The sequence below is a fragment of the Anopheles ziemanni genome, chromosome 3 (assembly GCF_943734765.1).
Source record: "Anopheles ziemanni chromosome 3, idAnoZiCoDA_A2_x.2, whole genome shotgun sequence".
NCBI lineage: Eukaryota > Metazoa > Arthropoda > Insecta > Diptera > Culicidae > Anopheles > Anopheles ziemanni.
In genome coordinates, this window is record NC_080706.1 from 5,877,712 (window position 1) to 5,889,753 (window position 12,042).

Sequence of the window (12,042 nt, forward strand, 5' to 3'; positions counted from 1 at the left end):
TCTCCAAGAGTGCTGCGTGCTTTTAAAAAATAAAATCTTACTTGCCATTACTTGCCAACCATTCATTAGAAAATAATCAATTAATTTCATGTTTACCTATTTACTCAATATAAAAACAAAAATTATCAAATATAAATTGAGTCAATGCTTTCCGGAGTGCCTTTAGAAAGTTCTTATTATTGAAATTGAACACCAAGAAATGATAAATTGGATGAGATATAGGAAAAATAGTTCGTTAAGTCCCAACAGTTCATGACATATTTGTAGAATTAGAACATAGATTCAAAGAGATATATATAGAACGTATCTGAAAGGTTAATGCTTGGGATTCTAACCATCACGCAAGGAAAATGCTAACGAGTGGCATTTGTTGTCAGGGCTCGTCACGCCAGAAGTCAGGGCCGTTCCAGCTTGCAGTCAAACACGCGGGCATACGTTTGGGTGTAGAGCAGGCGGCAGGTGGCGGCGTTGTTGTCGAAGCGCATCTCCGGCACCTTGAACTCCGGGTTGATGGCCACCTTCATGGTGTACTCGCCGAAGTCCAGCTCGCTGATGTCCACCCACTGGCAGTCGATGTTGTGCCGGTAGATGTCGGAGCAGTTGACCGAGATGCCCTGGTCGCCGTAGTTGGCGCACGCGTACCTCGGCTCCACGCCCGGCAGACACTGGTTGTCCTCGAGGCAGAAGGAAGCCTTATGCCCCTCGGCCACCCGCCGGCCGCCCGCATCGATCACGTCGAACGTGGCGAACACCTCCATGCTGTGGTAGTGCATATGGCACAGGTGCCACTCCCACAGGTGCTTGGGAATGTGCGGCCGGAAGTCCGCGTTGCCCGTGTTGACGACGCGCGCCGTGAACTTGAGCAGCCGGCGCGACTCCAGGTGCCAGTTGGGGTTTTCGCGCTGAATCTCGTACGCTTGCGACGCCACGCAGTTCTCCTCCATGGCGCACTGCAGCAGGTACATCAGGCGGTCCTCCAGGTGCAGCGATTGCTCCATCTCCACGTGGTCAAACACCAGGTCGGCCATTTGTGACACGCACGTGACAGCCGCCACGTGGCCGCGCCTCTCGCTGCACCGCACACTGCGCCACCCGATCGGATCGTGCAAGCAATCGGCCAGCGATGACTCATTGCCGTAACACTCGGTTCCACTCAGCAGCAGCTCCGGCAGCTCCGCCACTTCCGGTTCCGAGAAGAAATCCGTCTGGACGGCGTTGTTCGCGTACCCCAGGCCGAGCTGACGGCAGACCACGTTTCCCTCCAGCAAACCCCACCCGTCGCCGCACACACTGCCCCAGCGTCCCGCCCCTTCCCCATCCACCATCCGTACCTCCACACGACCCTCGTCCGCGATACGTCCTCCCACAAGCCGCAGCTCCAACCGGCGCTGCTCACCCAACCGCTCCTTCGGAACCTTCATCTCCACCGGAACGGGTTTCTCAGTCGTCACCGGTTCGTCGTCCTCGTGCCGCTTGCAGATAACGCCGGCCGCCTCACCCGCCTCGCAATCGTTCGTGCCCCAACCGTCAAAGTGACACTCGGCCAGCTCCCGTTCCTTTCCGCCGCAGTACAGATTGTCCATCCAGAACTTACGCTTCGCCCGGCCAAAGTGCCCCGTGTGCGTCGGCTTGATGTGGCCCGGGAATCCCAGCTGCCGGCAGACGACCTCCGCCTCCGCCTGGTCCCACTCGTCGTCGCACACGGCGCCCCATTTGCCCGCGTGGAAGATCTCCACGTTTCCTGCCGAAAAAAGTCGTGGAACATGGGAAAGCAGGTTAAAAGAAAGTCTCTCAAAAAGAACCGCAATGGATTTGCGCAGATTTTCGTCCACAAGCTGCTTCGTTCGTGTCATCTTGTGAATCATATGCGAATCATGGCGTGGCTAACACAGGCTCCTTACCGCAACGTCACGGCGATGCGACGGTACCTTCATCGCACGAATCATTTTTCACTGTCAAACGAAGGAAAACGTTCCGCAGTCACATTTAAATGGTGCTTCTGAGGCGATGTCAAGCTTTGGGACACTTAGCTATCCGTTGTTGAGCCCAATCTATGTTCTAGGTAAAATACTGTGAATCCTGTGTCATGTACTTTTACCAATTTAAACTTATTCGCAAACAAAAACATTACATACAAACTAATAAAGTAAGTGTAAATCGATTGAAAATTGAATTCTATCCTAAAAACGAAATCCATATTAAATGCAATCAAGATAATTTAGGTAGTTAAAACACTCGCTTAATAATTCGAGAAACTATAATTGGCTTTTATGTAAATTAGTTCCATTTGACATAGAGAAATTAAATCAAAACAAGTTGCATTGGTACGAATGTATGAATTAGAATGATTAATCACATGTTATAAACGATAATTGTTTCATACAATTCTATATTCGGAAGAGGAACCTTAACCATCAATGTATGCTTAAGAAAAGATATGCAAGTTTTACGGCGAATTGCTTTTCTTTCTCCACCAATTCTTAATTGATCGAACGAACTCACCCTCAAAATCACCTCGACCACCGATCAGCTTGATTGCGCCATCTTCCTTCTTCAGCCGCTTCAGGTACTTTCGGACGAGATTTTCCCGCTGCAGCCGCGCCTCCTCCAGTGCCGACGTTCGATTGGAGTCGATACTGCCATCTACCTGCCTGACCCACGCCAGCACCACGATGACCAGCAGCACAGCGACCCTCGCAGCGGAAGAAACCGACGGAACCGACACCATTTTGTCTCGTTCCACATCCGAGAACGATCGCGCGATTACTGAACGGATCTTGCGGCCAATCCTCCGGGGCGAGCGGGCGTACGTCAGCGCTATCACGTCGCCGTTAAGTTCTCGGCCAATCTTCTGGTAGTCGGAAACGGCCGGGCCGGTTGACCGTCAAGAAAAGGCACACACAAACACAAACACCCTATCACTTTTTACCAATGTCACCCGCCGCTGACAGAATTGTGTCACCGATTGCGTCCGTCGGAGGCGGAATCAATTTAACCGAATCACATGCTTCGCCAACCGATCCGGTGCACGTGCTCACGACTGTGTGCACGGATGGTGCCCCCGTCCATGTGTCCGTGTTGGTGAGGAGCGAATCCCAGCAGTTCGCGTTGTCGGCAACAGTGGCCAAATAATTGAACCGATCAGTCACTGTTTGCTTGTGGTCCAAAAAAAGCCGTATTAAATGATAACGATTTGTTCCGAGTGCAGTTAAAAATGAATTCAACTTGATCTTGTCGGGTGGAGGAAGAGGGACAAGAAGTGCAAGTGAAATCGTTTTTTATGTGACCTTGACCAGCAGCTGTAAAAAAGGACATAGGATGCATTAAAAATCTCCTTTAAAGTTAGTATGTCTAGCCATAAAAGTTCAAAAAAGCCATTTAACGGATTTGATACATTTCAGTCAATTGAAGTCGATTTATTTGCGTCCGTTTGAATATACCGTCTCGATTGATTCAATAGACAATCTTTCTGCGTCTTGTTGATTCGTCTTCCCGGCTTGTTTGCTGCTGCTTCTTGTAGATGGTGTTGCTTTTATTTTTCTTCTCTCGACACGAGGCTTTCGCGTCGATGCCGTTCGCTTATCAATGAAACAGATGACTGTGGGACGTGTCTCGCGTCATGTTCATTTTTATACCGCAGCATCACATCAGTTCCGTGGCGTTCGTTCATCCATAAAGATCACAGAGCAGGCCAAGTGTTTGCTTCAGCTCCTGTTAACATCCAATCAAAATGTAAGGTTTTGCAAAGTTGTGTAATGATATGGGAACGGATCCGGTTATCGGCTCAATCTGCGTTTTTCTGGCTGGAAAATGGCAGTAGGAGTGAATGTTACAAATGAGCGGCTATACTGGTTGCATCGAGATAAGTTAGTATTTCCTAGAACCGTGCCTAAAATTTTATACCTTCGCAACTTTACCGTGCCACGATACAGGGCATTGACCTGTACGATTTCCCAACAAAAGATTTGTTAGTTTTAGTATAATATAGTACCGCATGATACAGACGGTATCACCTTGTACCGTCGTCCTTGCCATAATCTCCGTCGTTTGCTACGGTGAGTCGATTACTAATCGAGTAAGTGGAAGGAAAAACCTCAGCCTAAGCCGTCGACATTTTTCGCGGAGATTCAATAAGAGGAAGAAGAAGAAGTCAACGACAGCGGGAGAAGAATCATAAACGAAGGTTTTGCAATGGTGGAACATTTATCTTCGCGTACAACGTGTTATGGTAAAAGCGCCATCTTTATCTCAAAGAAAGAATCAACCGTTCATCAAACTTGAAAATCAATTCACAGTAAAATCGGATACAAACGTTGCATTTGTCAAATTAAAACCCAACAACTGTTATCACTTTATATGGAATATTGATTTAATTTGTCTATTTATTCATTAGTTTATATAGCTTTTCCCTTAGAGTGTTTGAACATTTTAAAATGTCCTGCCATACGTGAAGTTTTGTGTGACGCTAAAATTTCATTTCTGCTTATCAATCTAAAAAAATTCCTCCTCCTTTATGAGAGATGTAGTCAACTTTTGCATTAACTTTAGTTTCCGGAGCGGTCGATTTCCTTCTTACTGCCCCTGCCAATATCCAATTCGTCTCGAAAAGATCTGTTGTTCACTTCCAACTCACGTAAAGAAAATCTACCTCGTATCCGCTTAGCTAGCGTTCGCAAGTTTTCAAATCTTCTGCTCCATTGGGTATTGCATCCTTCCGTGCGATCTTCGTTTGTTTTTTGATACACTAGACTCCAAAACGACAGGATTTTATTGAGCTCGACGAACACGACAAGGTAGCGTTCAGTTCTGCGGGAGGAGGGAAAGTTTTGTGTTTCAATAATTTCATGCCTGCAGCAAGTGGGATAGCGCTTTTCATTTAGTGTTTATGTTACGTTTAGAGATTCTTGTACTTCATCATGTGTCGAAAACAATGTAATTAAACACACATACAAGAGTATAAATATGTTGCATCAACGACGGGACGAGAGTTGGGTCGCCCGGTCGATTTTCTCTCCACGATGGACGCGCCGCACTGGTTGTATGATGGATTGGTGGTGCGCAAACGTTACCGGTCCGGGTACGGAACACGACATCCAGCCAAACCGTTCCGTGCCTTTATTCACACACTCTGGTTCTACACCATTTACTTTCTACTATGTACAAAGACGATAAAACGTTGGAGGAGGTTTTGTGCTATAAGTGTCCTTTCATATAGTGAACTACTGCCAAGTGTTTGCTACGCGTTGTTTCTAAGCTTAGTTTTGCTTGAGTTAGAAGGGCGAACAAGATTCTGAGTTACATTTCCGTTTCGGCTTTTCCTACTTTACTACTGCGCGCAACGAAACGGGATGCTGATCATTACACTAGCCAAACAAAGCGCCCGACAAACTGCCCCATCGACTATTTACGCATGTACGAATCACAAAAATTATTAGCTCAATAGAAAACTAAAACAACCTAAATCGAGCACCAACGGTACATTGGCACGTAAAACGAATAATGTTTAGAGTATGTTGCTTCATGTTCTCGATTTGTTGCTTACGTAAAACATGTTTCCAATATAAAGTAGCATTACTGTTTTATTTTTTAATATTGTTGCATTCATATAAAACTTAAATAAAATTCGATAGCATATAAGATAAAATAAAAATACCATGGAAAGCACTTTGAAGCCCGCTCTTACGTGTTTTTTTTCTCTCTCTCTCTTTTTGTTTTGTGTGCTCCCATTGATACAAAGTTTTGAACACAATACTTTAAAGATTCCTTTTTAAAAACGCTAACCAATTCTCCTCCGGCGCATTGATTAAAGCTAAAACAGCCCTAGTAAATGATTGCTTTCACTCATTACATTGTCAACAACCAAACCCTAAATTCCTAATTGCTCACCCTTCGTCTCCGTGGCGTTTGTTCCGTCTGTGAGTGTAGGGAATTTGTTTTGTTTTGTTTTATTTTTTTTCCGCATCATCCTTCCTCTTTTCGGTAACTAGTATAGGTTTATCATACGTTATGCGATTGGACTTATCGAACTCCCCCTCACGCTGCCCTGGAAATATCATTCCTCTGTGCAATGCCTTATGTTGTGTTTATTATGGGTATTATGTGCGATAGAGTTGTGTTCTTCCCAACTCCCGTTCTTCAAATTTTTCCACTTCCTGCTTGCCCTGCTAGCTCCTAGTCACGAATAGTCTATAGTTTTTTTTTATAATTGATTAGTACATGAGTATGAAAGTTTGTTAAAAAGATGCATTCGAACATTAAGAGATTTAAGTACACTCCATGTACTTCTTCCACGCGGGATTGTGCAACCGACTGTCCACTGCTGTCTTGTTCTATTGATGTTAAATTATTGTAGGAAAATATTACAAACTTTAGTTTCAAACGTAATAGCGAAAGCCTTCGACAGTCAAAATCTGGTGACAAAAAATTAACCAAACTAATAACAGCTCACCAAAGATCGCTTTTCCACATGAATTATACAATGTTGGTTACATACACATCCAAGAGTGTATCACACAACGATATAAAGAAAAACAAACTCTGCTCAAATTTGCTGCCAAACAATTCGACAAAACAAGAAAAAAAAAAGAACACGAGAATAAACTTTTCCCACAGGATCACCTCCTCAAAAGACATGGTGGGAAGAATTTTGTTAGATACAGGTTCTAGCTTTGGCAAGATTCTCTTTATAACACACATCCTTAAAATCGATGTGTTGCACGTGCCGCTGACAGTTAATATCAATGTAATCTTAATGACACCCATCGTTTGCATGAGTTGGTTATTCAAAACTAAAACCAATACACTACATGTATAAAACCGTAATTTTTGCTTTAATTGTTTTACCAACTTAATTGAATCAACTGAAACGGTTTAGCGTTCTGCTTGCTAGAGCATGTTGCTAAAAAATTATTACATTTTACTGCTCAATGTAAACTTCATAACAAAACAAAAATTTATGCAAGAAAGCGATTATTTTCAAAGCATTTGTCTTGAGTCTTGAGGCTCATCTAAAACTCCCCTCCCTAGTACTTCGTCATCCTATACATACTTCGTTAAAATGAAGTACTACAATGTGGTTCCTAACATTACTGCTACGGTTGCTCTGTCGAACTCTATTGCGTTCCAAAACACGCGCTCATCCCACAAAATGCAATTTGGCCATAAGTCTAGAACATTTGCACGATTCGTGTCACGGTCTACTCCTCTCCTTCACTTTCCCCCATCTGCTCATTCTATCTCTGTCTATTTGTGGCCAAGTTTTGTTTCATTTCTTTTTGTTTTTAATTAACTACTTTTTGTGTGCGTATGAGAAAATGTTCACGTGCATAATTGTGTACCATTGACTGAGAGTGAGAGTTGAGTTATTTTATGAGTTGGTAATGGAGCGGATCCATTACTTCCTACATCTTACTAGCAGATCCATTTAGTAGCGGGAGGTGACGGTGAATATTTGCATTTGCTTGTTTGGTAGACGGGAAAAAAAGGTAGAAACATGTTCCTACCCCTCCGTCCAGTGTTCCGGTAGCCGAACAACACCACCAGGGTGTGGGAAAAGGGGGGATGCACCGTCACCCGGGAGTGTCACACAAGTCAAGAATCTTGGATAGGAATCCCCACACTTAGCTGGTGTGGTAGCTATTCCCTCATTCATCCAATCGTCATCTAAACCAACATTCGTCGCACGTTTGCAGCGTCCCGTGCTCGTGTTCAGTAAGATCCGGAGTGTGATTACACCTATCAACTCTCGTTCGGCGCCTGGCTACAGCTGACCGTCGTTTGACTAGAGGACAACAGCTTCTCGTTGAATGGTACCGGCTTTTCGCGGGCCGTTTGCTTCTTCTGAAATGTAAAACGTATTGTATTAAGAGTTGTAACAGATGAACACAAAAGGGTTTCGACGTACTTTTCTCCGGAATGGAAAACAGCCCGGTTTCTCCACCACCGGCGGTGCGTTGATGAGCAGGTCGGGCGTTGGGCACTCGTTCACACCGAACACGTTCAGCTCGCGGAAGCACTCGGTCTCGATCATCTCGTCCTGCCACGGTATTGACACGGAGCCCGTGTTGAACTTGGTGTAGAAGTTTTCGTCCGTCGCGTCCAGATTGACGCCCTTCACCGTCGAGAACTGCTCGATGTCCAGTACGTCTTTGGCATAAACAGCGTGTGGCTGAAATGGAAGCAAAAACCCGTAAGCAACCAAAAACAAACTACTCGGCTCACTGCCACTTACATCCGGCACGAACGGAGGATCATTTAATCCGGCCTCGAGCCGTTTCCAGTTAATACTGTTGAAGAACGGGTGCAGTTTAACCTCTCGCGCACCGTGGCGCCCGTTGCGGCATCCCAGCCGGCTCTTTACGACCTTCACTAGCAGCTGTTGGCACAACGATTTGGCTTCGTCGCTGAACTTGTGCGAGTACTTCTCCGGATCTTCCTTCACCCGCCGATCGACCTCTTCGCGCTTTACCTTTTCTTTGCGGGCCCGAAACGGTGCCTGCCCCTCGATCATCTCGTACAGCAGGCACCCGAAGCTGAACCAATCCGGTGAAAATGCGTACTTTTCATTGTCGATCACTTCCGGCGCCATGTACCCTGGAAGGGGAAAGAAAGATAGAGATTAAATACCCGAGATAAAAAAAACAAATCAAACCCTCCAACGCGCCCTCACTTACCTACGGTACCGACTCGTCCCCTGACCATTTCACCCTCGGGAATTTCAACGGCCAGTCCCAGGTCTGAGATGCGCACGTGGCCGTGATCGTCGAGCAGAATGTTTTCCGGCTTGCAGTCCCGGTACACGATTCCCTGCTGGTGTAGATGCTCTAGCCCGCAGACCACTTCCGCCGCGTAGAATCGTGCCCGGGTCAGCTCGAAGCCGGGTTCGCCACCCATGTTGTAGATGTGGAATTTTAAGTCGCCACCTTGTTGTGAAACGAAAAGTGCAACGACTTTAGAAATGAAACACCGAGTGGAATGTTGCTTCCCCTCACTTACCGTTCATAATCGTCAGCACCAAGCAGAGCGCGTCCTTTGTCTCGTACGCGTACGCCAGGTTCACCACGAATCGGGAGTTTATCTTCTGCAGTATCTGCTTCTCTATTAATACCATCGATTCGCCCTTTCGCTTCTTGATGCGCTTCTTTTCCAGCTTCTTGCATGCGTACATCTTTCCGGTGGCACGAACCTAGAAGCGTAGAAATGTGTTCGTACAGATGAACAAAAAAAAAACGTTATCTGCAATGTCCTTCGTGCACTGCAACGGACGAGAGGGTTGGGGTAGGGGTTTGTAGATTACATTCCATCCAATCAACACACTACCAGCGAGGTCATATGCAAGGAACGAAATCTATTTCCTGTTGTTCTGATTGACTGCTTCTCCCCTATGCATTGCGTTGGGATCGAACTTCATCATCCGGATTCAGAGCCGTTGTGATCCGGAAGCAGATCCTTTTGAATCCCATCCCATCCTTGCAATATTGCTACACTCCAGTAACCTTGATTGGTATCCCTTGCATCTGTAATAAGTCACCGGTTGAAGTAGAGACTCGGATGATCGATCCCAACCCGGATTCAGATCGGCCGGATCGATTCCCAACTATGGTTGGTACGGTGATACCTCATCACTAGTTGCTTCTTCTGAGGTCAAAATATGAAATCATAACTATGTCGACACGGACTGCATTATGAATGAGGTCCAATCGATAACGTTCGATTATCGGCATGCGTTCATATTGCACAGGTGATTCGATGGCGAGGTGAACCAACCACATCGGAGATCTTTAACGGTATAAAACAATATCAAACGTACTCGATGATAGCGATACGCAAAAATACCCCCCATCGGAGCAGAAGTGGTTCGATTGTTTGTGGACCTCAGAGTTATACCATTAGCGTGGTTCGGCGGGAAGGAAGCAACCGGCTCATGTACCTCGTAAAAGCATCATTTCCTTCCCCCCCCACCAAGGTTCGAAACGAACCATACCTGCGCACCCTGGCATGCCCTCTCGGGCGACGATGACGTTCAGGCACAACCGGAAGGGAAATGAATTATTCATCGAAACGCTAACCATGCGCTTACACAGTTCACCGTTCGTTACTTGTTTGGGTGACACACAAAACGAAAACTCGATGGCGGGTTGAGGGAGACAGACTGCCATGTTTCGTTCGCCGTCGTGGCCTCCCGCGCTCCGGGCGTACCGGCAGTATCCTTTTGTCGATCGCATTTTATTCTTCGACCTAACCAACCAAGGAGGGAGACCCCCACACTACACGCTATCCGTCCACTTCCCTAGGGCGTGACATTTTGTTTCCGTTTGCAACATCTCGATTTGAATTTGAATTACAAACAACATCAAGCGAGAACCCGGCGCTCTTCTCCGTGAAAGGACAAAAGCACGGTCGGAAAGCAGCCAAAGATACAGCCAACACGAAAGTACCGTCCCGTGTATGCACGGCAAATAGCATATTTATGCCGGATTTCGTCGTTCGTTACACTTTCGTTTCGAGAGTGTTGCGTACCGGCGGCACCGGGAGATTGAGAGTTGCATTTTCAACGGCCTTCTGGTGGAAATGTCAACCAACCGTTGGGTGGTAGGGTCCTAAGGAAGCATCGGAGGGTACACTTGAGTCTACCACTTAAGGCAAACCATTTTCTTGCCGCCCATTTCTCTCTCTTCTTTGCCTGCTAGACCAAACTCTGTATGCCCATCGCTAGAACCATCTACGTGATCCTCGTTGCCCTGCGGACCACCATTCGCAGCCACACTCTTTCCACTTCCTTCAACCCGACTGGAAACGCTCCGAACGTCTTATCCCGATCGCTTGTAGCTTCCTGCATATAAATTACCTGCAATTCAACGGTCGTTCTTATCACAGTCCGTTTCGCTAGTGTTAACGCGTCCAAATCGGTCGCAAAAGGGGGGTTGGCCGGGATGAATCAAGGAAAATTCTCCAACCAAGACCTTCCCAGCAGTGAGTCGGGGGATTGGAAAGTCGCCATTGGGTCCAAGCTGGGCTACTTTTCGGATTCTGGACGCGTGCGGCAGATGCCGTTGCACTGCTTACCTTTTCTTTCTCTCTCTCTCTCTCTTCCATTTCCATGTTTCACTTTCACAACACCCAAACACTCGGTTACACGTTCGCTAACATGCTAGACGCAGCTCTAGGATCCTAATCAATATTAATAACAGCGTCCCCGAGGCAACCTTCTTCGTGCGGCGGAAGATAGAATGTTACATTCACTTTTTCTCAACCTCAACTTGTTGCCTGCCGGCGGGTTTGGGGATGATTTTCATTTATCAACATAGTCTGCTCTGACACAAAGTAGTAAAAATAGCATGGTGTTCACTGCATTTTAGTGCTAGTGTTTCGTTTGCTTGCTTGGGTATGTTTGCCTATACATTTTCCTTGATTCCCATTTCAGGGTGAAATATTACAATTTAAGAAAATAACCTAACTCCGCCATTGTTGTGTGCTAAGCTCCTACTACAACTTTTTTGTTGTGAAAATGAAATTTTTATAGAAATTTACTGCTCAATGTGAAACCTTTAATAAATTCCCTGCCTTAGTTGCAGGATGACATAAAACAGATAGCATATTGTAAATGCATAACATCGCCACACACAATGACACCAAAGCTCGGAGGATTTGGACAAGTAAATTGTCCCCCAAACGAATCCTATACCCAAACGAATCCTTTGTAAAAAAAAACCATACCACCCACCCGCAAAGTCGGGATTCTGGTTGTACCGAGAAGACACACTTTTCCATTGAATGTGAAATGTTGCTTAAATTAAACCTCGCCCACCCAAAGTTAGTTACATTGGCCATTGGGTGGCAGGGGGCGGTAAGACTCCAACGAGCGAAGAGAGTGTGGAAGATTGCAAAATTCCTTACAAAATGGGTGTCCACCAGTGGAGTGCGACCCAGAAGGACGTCGTTTCAGGCGACTGGAACAATCTGTTCCGTGTTGTTCATCCCCATAGTGCCGCCCCTTTAAAGTCCACACGGTAATCATCCCGCACGTGCACCAGCTTTAGGAAA

The 12,042-nt window shown here is 46.1% G+C and overlaps 2 protein-coding genes across 2 annotated transcripts in view; both read right to left on the reverse strand.

Annotated features, from left to right (window-relative positions):
• Nucleotides 1–395: 395 nt before the first annotated feature.
• On the reverse strand, nucleotides 396–2,728 carry LOC131289505 (lysyl oxidase homolog 2B). Its single transcript, XM_058318781.1, has 2 exons — nucleotides 2,503–2,728; nucleotides 396–1,741 (listed from the first exon to the last, which is right to left on the reverse strand). The coding sequence occupies exons 1-2, from the start codon at nucleotides 2,726–2,728 to the stop codon at nucleotides 396–398; spliced, it is 1,572 nt and encodes a 523-aa protein (XP_058174764.1).
• Nucleotides 2,729–7,635: 4,907 nt separating this feature from the next.
• The window catches only part of LOC131290048 (G protein-coupled receptor kinase 2), a 48,291-nt gene continuing 43,884 nt past the window's right edge, over nucleotides 7,636–12,042 (reverse strand). Inside the window, exons 7-11 of the mRNA XM_058319427.1 lie at nucleotides 8,995–9,184; nucleotides 8,673–8,921; nucleotides 8,231–8,592; nucleotides 7,904–8,167; nucleotides 7,636–7,839 (exon numbers count right to left, since the gene is read on the reverse strand). Coding sequence (XP_058175410.1) covers nucleotides 7,738–7,839; nucleotides 7,904–8,167; nucleotides 8,231–8,592; nucleotides 8,673–8,921; nucleotides 8,995–9,184 — 1,167 coding nt within the window. The 3' untranslated portion in view covers nucleotides 7,636–7,737. The remainder of the gene's footprint in view (nucleotides 7,840–7,903; nucleotides 8,168–8,230; nucleotides 8,593–8,672; nucleotides 8,922–8,994; nucleotides 9,185–12,042) is intronic.